The sequence below is a fragment of the Lactuca sativa genome, chromosome 7 (genome assembly GCF_002870075.4).
Source record: "Lactuca sativa cultivar Salinas chromosome 7, Lsat_Salinas_v11, whole genome shotgun sequence".
Taxonomy (NCBI): domain Eukaryota; kingdom Viridiplantae; phylum Streptophyta; class Magnoliopsida; order Asterales; family Asteraceae; genus Lactuca; species Lactuca sativa.
The window spans coordinates 72,469,176-72,479,526 of record NC_056629.2 but is presented as its reverse complement, the minus strand read 5'-3'; the positions used below and the strand labels follow the sequence as shown (position 1 = coordinate 72,479,526).

The following is a 10,351-nucleotide window of genomic DNA, read 5'->3' as shown; positions in this document are numbered from 1 at the left end:
AGGCTGTAACCCTAGCAGCTCAAGTATTTAAAGGGCCCAAGGACTACATAAATCGGCTACCAGAAACCCTAAGGAATTCCTAGAGCCGATTTTGTGCCTACAACCTCTCTCCAAACCATCCTCTTGCTTCTTGGTGTTTGTAAGCCATTAGAGCAGTAACACTTGTGACTCTAAGCTCCAAGGATAACAAGATTCAAGCTTTCAAGAATAGGTAATCATCTAGATCTCTTTTGGATTGTCAATTTCGAATTGTATATCATAGATCTAGGGTTTGCAAGTCTTGGATGAAAAGCATGTTCATCAGAGAAACCTAGATCCAAGCATTAGGGTTTGTATGTGCACATAGGAATGTTCTTATGGCTCAAACCCATCAATTAGATCCAAGGCCAGGGGTACTGATTCAAGATTCGGTCCAACCTATCCAACCTGTATTGACCACCTCAACCACGACTCCAACAACTACTGCTGAACCTAATCGTGATCAACCTAAAACAACTTTTGAAGCTGGAAGTTCTTCAGCTCATGAGCTTGTATCCACTACAAGGCCTGAGCATGATATTGCCTCAGAAAGGCTTGCTAGGTTCTTGGCTGAAAATGAAGCATATCTTCCTTCTCGCGGTAAAGGTATATCTATAGAGGAAGGCAACTTGAAGGGGGGTGATTCATCTAATCCAGAGCTCAGGAAGGAGATTACTATGCTCAAACAGCAACTGGTCGAAAAAGATCTTCTAATTAATAACCTTAATGCTCGTCTCTCGGTGCTTGAAGCTGGAAGTTCCTTAAAGACTGATCAAATTTCTGCTCTTCAACAAGAAAACGCTCAAAAGTCCAAACAAATTTCTGATCTTCAAATCAACCTTGGTGCTCTTTCAGTCGGCTACTTTGATATGAAGAATAGACTTATCGCTGAATTTGGAGATACGTTTCAATAAGCAGCTGAAGGCCCAAGTGTTTCTCAAATTCCTACAACTGATCCAACCACTTCTCCAATCTTTGAGCAGATCGATAACAGGCCAATTAGAACCACAACGGTCATCGACCGATTTGAGAAGGAACCGGTTCAAGCTCCACCCCGAATCACTATCAAGAGAGGAGGGAGAACGGTTACGTCTCAGGAAAGAGGAGGACTGCTTTTCATGAAAAATATTGATCAGAATGTTCGTTGTGATCATCCTCAATTAACTGTGACCGACCTTGAAAAGAAAAAGTTCCAGCATAAATATGGAGATAGGTCAGGAGTCCGTATGTGGGGTTATCACGATAAAATCAATTGTTGGTTAGTTAAGAGGAAGAGCAACACAGTGGAGTACTACAAACATCAAACTGAATTCTCTTCGCTTACCAAGGTGGATCTAACAGAGTTGTCTGCTGCTCCGTTCTACAATCCCTCCAATAATCCTCAGGCAACGGCTTTCAAAATTTTTCTGGAAAATCAGGTGAAAAGAGGATTTGATGGTATGAAGACTGTTGATTCATTCCTGAAAATTGCTAAGCATGTGTTTGATCCAACCACCAAGAAGGAAATCAAAACCATCATGTGGCCTCCTACGAAGCAGTTGACAAAGATTCCTATCATTAAAAACTTTTGTGATGGATCTTTGCGCAACATGCTATACTGGGTATATGTTGAAGCAACGGCCTCAGCAGTCATCAAGTTCAAAAATGGTTCATTCTTGTCTAATTGATAAGAGGGATCTTTTGCAATTTGATAAGGAGGACATTCATACGTTGGCTGTTCATCAAATCATTTATGAGCAAGAAGTTTTGGAGCCAGCTGCTAAAGAATTTACTAGCATGATCTCTGAGATAATTAACAAGAGTATGTGGCTAGGTGCAATGGGAAGGTCAGATGTGTTGGTTATTGAAAAGGACTGAGCTTATTCTAGCCTCAAACCAAGGGGGAGATTAAAAGGCCATTATTTTGTGGTTTGGGCTAGGCATTCATTTGTATAAGTCATGTTAGGTTTTTGATCAGTTTTAGTTGTTTTGTTGTGTTTACAGTCTTAAGTGTGTGTACGGCTGTAAACAGGTTTACGGCCGTAAATAGGTTATGACCGTAAACCTGTTTTCAGCCAACCTTCCCCTATATATAGGGTGTGTCATAATCTTGTCAGGTTGTTGACGAATCAGAGTCTCTAGTGTTTACGGCCCCAAGGTGCAGACGTTTATTTAATATATAAAATGTGTGCATGCTTGGATTGATTATGTTCTTCTACTACATTCTTACTTCATTGATTGGTGTTTATTTGATTACTGTTGGATTCGCTATTTTGGGACTTACAGAAAAGCTATCTGGTTTTTGTCAATGAATATATGTAACATCAACCGAACCACTTTAATTTAAATACAGTTCAAATAGTATTTTCCCCTAAAAACCGTGTTAACCCTTATTTAGTTTATTTAGACGATTTATTCGGTCTAAAAAGAAAACATATATTATGTTATATCATTTTATCCATACATACATCATTACACATTAATACAATACTTAATTAATGGGAAAAAAACGAAAGGTATGCGTATAGATAAAAAAAATCTAGAACAATTGTATAATATCTAAAAAGAAAAATAGATTAAGAATGCACAAAGACTTGGGATAACCTTTTTTTAGTATAGATCCCACCTAAGAAAAATATCGAGCGCAATAATTGAAAGAAATTATTTTGGAATCTAGTCAAATAAGTGGCTGTCTATTCAAAATGAATAAAAAGATAAAGTATTACCAAGTGCATTGTCGTTGTGTATGAGAAAGAGAAAGCTTAAAATGACTTAAGTGTTGCTTGTTTTCATTATATTTCTCCCATCAAGCTATTCCTGAAAGCTCTTAACTTTGTATTTATTTTATTTTCACCACAAAAATGATGCATCTCATGAAACAATTTGAATATCTCAAGATACAACTGAAAGCTATAAAGTTGGCAACCAACAATTTCGCTAATGAAAACTGCATTGGTAGGGGTGGTTTTGGAAAAGTATACAAAGGAGAGCTTGTTCATTACAAGGGGCAAGAAATTGTTGCCATAAAACGATTAGATCCTGTATTTGGGCAAGGAAACCCTGAGTTCTGGAGGGAGATTATTATGCTTTCTCTTTACAAGCATGACAATATTGTTTCTCTATTAGGATTTTGTGACGAAAGTGAGGAGAAGATCCTTGTGTACGAGTATGCATCCAAGAGAAGTCTTGACTTGTATCTCAACAACCATGATCTAATTTGGATTCATCGACTTAATATCTGCATAGGGGCGGCTCGTGGGCTGGCGTACCTTCATAATCCCTTTGGAACCCAACAAAGAGTATTACATCGTGATATTAAGAGTTCTAACATCCTCCTAGATGAAAATTGGAATGCCAAAATCTCAGATTTGGGTTTGTCCAAATTTGGTCCCGCGAACCAAGATTACACATTTCTCGTCACCAATGGCGTAGGCACGATCGGGTATTGTGATCCATTATATATGGAAACAGGGTTATTAACAAAGGAGTCCGATGTTTATTCCTTCGGTGTAGTGTTGTTTGAAGTGTTGTGTGGGAGGTTGTGTATCGGCAACAAGAATGGTATTCATCGGCCTTCTTTAACAGGTTTGGTGCGTCAATACTATTCACAAAACAAAATAAAGGAAATTATTTTCGATAAAATAAAGGATGAAATAAATCCTAAATCTTTGGAAGCGTTCACCACCATAGCTTATCGGTGTTTGAGTAGAGACTTGGAAGAACGTCCATTAATGACCGACATCGTAAGCATACTAGAAAGTGCGCGTGAATATCAAGTAAGTTATGCTTTTCCTGTACACTCATATATATGTATGTGTTTAGCTAGTATTATAAATTCTAATATGATCGTTTGATTCTAACAAAAAGTTCCATACATACTAAATACTATGTCTTAAGTTCACAACTCGATCTGGATGATGTGCTGGAAATGAAAGTTAATTTTAGTCATGGATGATATTTATATATATTTACAATAGAAAGTATACAACCTAGTTTTGCAACAACTACACGATGTAATTGTGATATGTTTTTCCTTGTTCAAAATGACATTGGTTCAATGCAATAAAGTTGCTTCTGTGTATTTCATCTTCATGCAATGATTGCTGCTTATACATTTTTTTTTCGTGGGTGTTTAAAATAGTTGGAGCTTAATTCATTCGATTTAAAAAATAACCCAATCCAGTCAAGTAGCTATGAGCAAGGAGAGACAACCCAGGAGAAAAGCAGTGACATGCTTGTATTGATGTTGTGTTCTATAGGGGTTTGGGAGGGGTTTTACCCCTTGAGAAACAAGTGGATAAGGTTACCTACAATTCCTTGTGAAGAAAGTTTCAATTATTCAGAGCAAGAATCTGTGGCCGTGGGTAGTGAATTGCTGGTTTTTGGGCGTGAGGTGTTTGAGTTTGTGACATGGAAGTACAGTTTTATTAGACGACACTGGTTGAAATGCGATGGGATGAATCATCCTCGTTCTTTATTTGGTTCTGGAACTCTTGGATCAATTGCTATTGTTGCAGGAGGGTGTGACAAAAATGGAAATATTCTGAAATCAGCTGAGTTATATGATTCATCAACTGGTAGATGGGAAATTTTGCCGGATATGCACTCTCCACGTAGATTATGCTCTAGTTTTTTCATGGATAAAAAGTTTTATGTGATAGGAGGGATGACAAGTAGCACTGATTCGTTAACTTGTGGTGAGGAATTTGATCTTAATACGAAACACTGGAGGAAAATTGATGGGATGTACCCTATTATTGTAAACAAGGTTACCCAGGCACCTCCTCTTGTTGCAGTTGTTAGTAACGAGCTATATGCACTTGACTATCTGAGTAGCATGGTTAAGAAATATGACAAAAACAAGAACTCATGGGACGTTTTGGGCAGACTTCCAGTTAAGGCCAGTTCGATGGAGGGTTGGGGTTTAGTCTTTAAGGCTTGTGGAGATGGGCTTCTCGTTGTGTATGGACAAAGAACTCTTGGGAATGAATCCCTTGTTTTAAATTCTTGTAGTCCAAAATCTAGGGTTGAAGATGGTATCTTGGATTGGAATGTTCTTGGTGTTAAGGAGCAAAAATCACCATTTATTTACGACTGTGTTGTGATGGATTGCTGAGGACCTGACCAGACAAGAGACCATAGGTTTCTTCCCTCGAAATCCATCTTAATTTATAGTTTGTTTTCGTGGCTAACTTTGTAAGTTAATTTCAGATGTTACATAATCTGCAGCATCATTAGTCACAGAGGTGCACTTATCTTTTTTCTTATTTTGTTTTCTCACATCTTCTCTTGTTACATAACCAGTTTCTTTTTCTTACACCTCAAAAGACGTTGGCCGCGAAGTAGATATCAAAAATAAAAGATCAGCAAAATGGGGAGCAAGCCAATATGAACATTAAAACAAAACAATATCGTAATAAATAAGAATATATCCTAGAATATGAACAAAAAACAGGAATCAACCATAAATATCAGATAACCAAACATCTAAGGGGACAGAGGCATCCTAATTGACATTCAATAACTATATCATTATGTGATGTCATGTTGACATTAAGACTATGTTTGGCGGACTAGCTGAAAAACTAGTTGTTAGCTGAAAAATTAGCTGATGGCTGAAAAGCTAGCTGTTAAATAAAAAGCTAGCTGATAGCTGAAAAACTAGCTGATAAAAAATAACGTTTGGTAAAACTAGCTGAAAAGCTAGCTGAAATATATAAAATTACATAAAATGACATGTAAGAATATTTGTTTCTATAATTAATTAAAGGGTGTATTTGGAAAATTTTAAAAAAGCTCCTGAAAAGCTAGTCTAAGTAGCTTTTCAAAAAGCTAGCTTATAAGCTCACTTATAAGCTACTTTTTGGCTTACCAAACACGACAACATAAAAAAGCTCGAAAAATAAGCTAGCTTATCAGCTAGCTGTGGCACGCCAAACACAGCCTAAATGAATATGGAGTTCAATAGGAAAAAATAAATATGTTAATCACTAAAAATATATTTCATTATACTTTGTAGAGTTCAATGCATCGTAGGAAATTTAACATAGAGTTGTATAGAAAACAAAATGATGACGTATCAATCCATCAAACTCTAATTAATAAGTTCAATACATTATAGATGTCCTAAGAAACATGTATCAACTATCAATTATGTCTATTATACATTCCATATAATCGTAGAGAGCGGTGGTATGAAAAGAAGTCGGTCAAAATTTGGATTGGAGGTGCAATGAAAAAATTGATTTTCTTCATTGTATCTCTAATTCAAATTTAGACCGGAAATGATCTAATAAGCAAATTTACAATTTTCATAAATATGGCAGGAAAAATTATTTCATTTTTCCATTGCACCTCTAACCCAAATTTGGAGTGGAAATACCCAATAAGCAATTCTACAATATTCATAATTGTAGTTGATTTATAATTCAAAATTATAGACGATTTGTCAAATTTGAAAATGAAAGATTTTATAAAATACAAGTGTGCACACATATCAAGTGGAATTTGAATCACCTAATGATTGGTCGACTAATACAACAAAATGTTTTCTTAACGGAATTCTTCTAACATCCTAAAGTTGAAGGGGAAAACGACTTATTAAGGTAATTAACTTTTCGGTATATTTACATCTGGATAACTATCTTTTTTTTACACATGTAGGTAACAGACTTGTTGGAAATGTTCACATATGACCATTATGACCGGCTGTAGCAGGTTACATCCTAAATGTTAACACTTTCAACAAGTTCAGTACCTAGATGTGTACAAAAAAAATAGTTACCAAAATATGAACAAAACGAAAAAATAATAGTAAATTACACGAATAGTCCCTGTGGTTGGGGGAATTTGTGTTTTTGGTCCCTAACTTATTTGTTAACTCAAACGGTCCCGACTGTTTATTTTTATTACGCATTTGGCTCCTATCTTACCTAAAAAGACTATCTCCTCACCATCATGTCTCTTATCCTCCTCGACTTCTGTATCTCCTCACCAGCCTATCTATCATCCTCCTCAACTTCTATTTATTTTTCATCTTTAGTGATATTGACGTCTTCATCATTCCTTCTTTTTTCGGTCCTTCAACTCCATTGAATCAACACCACAAACCACAAAAGATGAAGAGACAATGGGTTATGGTGTTGGTTCGTCAGAGTTGAAGGACCAAAAAAAGAAGGTTGGTGAAGACGTCGATGTCACTAAAGATGGAAATAAAATAGAAGTTGAGGAGGATGAGAGATAGGATGTTGACCGATGGGGCCCATATTAAATTTCTTAAATGTGGTTTCAGGTTTAGGGTGATGAGATACAAATATGTAAGGTTTATTAATTTTTTTAAATATATATAAAAAATAAATATATAAATAAGAAAATTAACTAAAAAATAAATTAATAAGGGCACAATAGTATTTTTAGGTAAGACGGGGACCAAACACGTAGCAAAAATAAATAGTAGGGACCATCCGAGTTAAAAAAATAAGTCATGGACCAAAAACACAAATTCCCCCAAACCACGGGGACCATTCGTGTAATTTACTCTTACTTTTTCATTTTGTTTATATTTGGATAACTATTTTTTGTACACATCTAGGTAACGAACTTGTTGAAAGTGTTCACATCTACGATATAACCTACTATAACTGGTCATAATGGTCATATGTCAACACTTCCAACAAGTTTGTTACCTAAATATGTACAAAAAAAATAGCTACCCAAATATGAATATACCGAAAAGTTAATTACATTAATAAGTCATTTTCCTAAATTAGAAGTACTTAGCATGATACAATGTATTAATTAGTAAGAAGAAGATGAATGTTTTTTTTGGGAAATTGAGTAATCTAACCCTTATAAAAAAAACTATTTGCAAAAAATGACATTATTTTTTGTAAACTAACTACTTTTCCGGAATATAACATCTATGAGGGGTCTCCGGAATAACGGAGTAATATTCTGGACAATTGTTCTGTTATATATATATATATATATATATATATATATATATATATATATATATATATATATATATATATATATATATATAGTGTAAAATGTGTTTGGTTTGCTTTATATAAGTTCTTTTTGTATAAGTTTTGTTCCTATAAAATCTAAATTGCAAATGTAATCTTAAAAATCAATAAAAAAAAAAAAACTAATAAATACATAAACTTAAGGGATCCTTAAACTTAAAGGATCTGTTTAAAGTAATATTACAATGTTTAAATGGTCTTTATCCTTGTACCCCCCCCCCCCCCCCCCCTCCCCCAAAAAAAATTACTTCAGTCATTTACGTTATAACATTGCCCATTGATCGCTTTTACCCTCTATAAAATATGATTTCCCGACGATCAACATCTCCAACAGTAGTTGATACCCACCATTAGTTTGTAGATGCAGGATCTCATACCTATAAACTCTCAAGTGGGATTGCATCGGTTGGTTCAGTACCACAGTAGTTGATACCCACCAACAGTTTGTAGATGCGAGATCGTATACCTATAAACCATTCCTCTTCTTCTGAAAAGTAGTCGCCCTTCCAATGACTATCGTATATAGTCATTTTAAATGTCTTCAAATCCAAAGTACCCAAAAACCTATGGGCAATTGGTATATTGATTGGGATGTAAAGCTACACAAAATGTTATAAATAATTAATCATCAAATAAAATTATATTGTAAATTATTGTTACCTAGGTAATGTAAGAAAAACACAATTATACCATATCACAGTCTGTCCAGGCTGGGTAAACAGATCTGTCATCCATATCACTCTAGTCAAATGCGTCGGTGTTGAAAGTTGACGGCACAACCGTCCACCGAGTATCATCCGCTATACATTTATCAGTAGTGAGATCCACATCATGATGTGCTGAGAATCAAAATATATTCAGTAAAGTAAGTATTGTTATTAGAACTATAGTACGTAATGAGCACATAATTATATAACTTACATCGCATTCCAACCATCCTGCGTGACTATCTGCGTATAAGCGCATCCAAAATTCAATAATCGCAATACCGGTCAAAAACGGTGAGTAAACAACAACGAACCATCTCTTTATTTATATAGATTGTGTATGTTGGGCTCCAAAAGATTATCCAACAGTGTTGGTTGTTGGTGTGCAACACATTTCCTCTTCATTTGTATCGTTAGGAACTTATATCATATGGACATAACTTTTTGGCGCATATAACTGTTGGATTAAGGTGTCTAAGCTCATAAATAAATTGGTTACAAACTTGCAAATAGAATCAAAGTCCTTTTTGAGATGCCCTCATAGCTAGAAATAACTATAAATGATATTAGGAGAGAGAGAGAGAGAGTGTGGGAGAGAGAGAAAGAGAGAGAGAGAGAGAATTTGTTAATATATTATGTGGTTAATATATTAATTGGAAATAGATAATTAATATGTTAATTTGTTATGGGATTAATTAATAACATGAGATCAATAGTTAAATAATTTATTTGTTAATTAATATGGTTAATAAATTAATAAGAAATCAATTAGAATTAATTAATTATTAATCATAATTAATCTAGAATTAATTTAGGATTAGTTGAAAATAATTAAAGATGCAAGGGGTGAATTGTAATTGCTCAGTAGTTAAACAAAAAAAGGAAATTCTAGAACCAGTCAAGGGTAGACGGTTTTGGAGGCTCGTCTAGGGTTTCTGGAAGCCTCCTAGATGCAGATAAGGAAAGGATTTGAATTGATATTAAATTTATTATTTAATTAATTCAAATCTAGCTTTCCCTGCGAGTTACCTAAATAGGACATCTTGGCTCATTATTTTCAGATATATATACATTTATCATAAGGCTTAGGAATGAAATTTCCTTCTTCCCCCTCTCTCTCTTCATCATTCTACGGTTTCTTGGGTTTTGGGTACAAACCATTAGAGGCACTAAATTTTTGGTGTTTGCTTTCCAAGGTTTTCAAGAGGGAATTTTGTTTGGTTATTTACTATAATAATCAAAATGTATGTAAATCCTAACTCTATGTTTATTTCGATTATTATAGGGTTCTTGATGTTGATAGTCTATGGTTATCAATATAAAAAAAACATAGATCCAAATAGGTTGCATGTGAACTTAAGAGTTAAATAATTTTCCACCTCATGTAAAGATTTTTAACCTACAAAATTCATCAGTGGTATTAGAGTCATAGTTTTCTAGTTGATTATGCTTAATAGTGAATAGATCAAAATTATGATTTTTGAGAAATTAAACCCCAAATGATTGTTTTTTCGAAAATGGCTAAGGTTTTTGAAACCCTAGCATCCACCTCTTAAATTTCAAAAATGGAAGGAACCCCTAGGGTTTTCTAGTTTCTTTAATTATTGTTTTAAAAGC

The 10,351-nt window shown here is 34.5% G+C and overlaps 1 protein-coding gene across 1 annotated transcript; it reads left to right on the top strand.

The window, feature by feature from the left end:
- Nucleotides 1-2,781: 2,781 nt before the first annotated feature.
- LOC111881687 (probable receptor-like protein kinase At1g30570) lies at nucleotides 2,782-5,238 on the top strand. Its single transcript, XM_023878078.3, has 2 exons — nucleotides 2,782-3,773; nucleotides 4,139-5,238. The coding sequence occupies exons 1-2, from the start codon at nucleotides 2,859-2,861 to the stop codon at nucleotides 5,111-5,113; spliced, it is 1,890 nt and encodes a 629-aa protein (XP_023733846.1). The 5' UTR covers nucleotides 2,782-2,858; the 3' UTR covers nucleotides 5,114-5,238.
- Nucleotides 5,239-10,351: the final 5,113 nt, after the last annotated feature.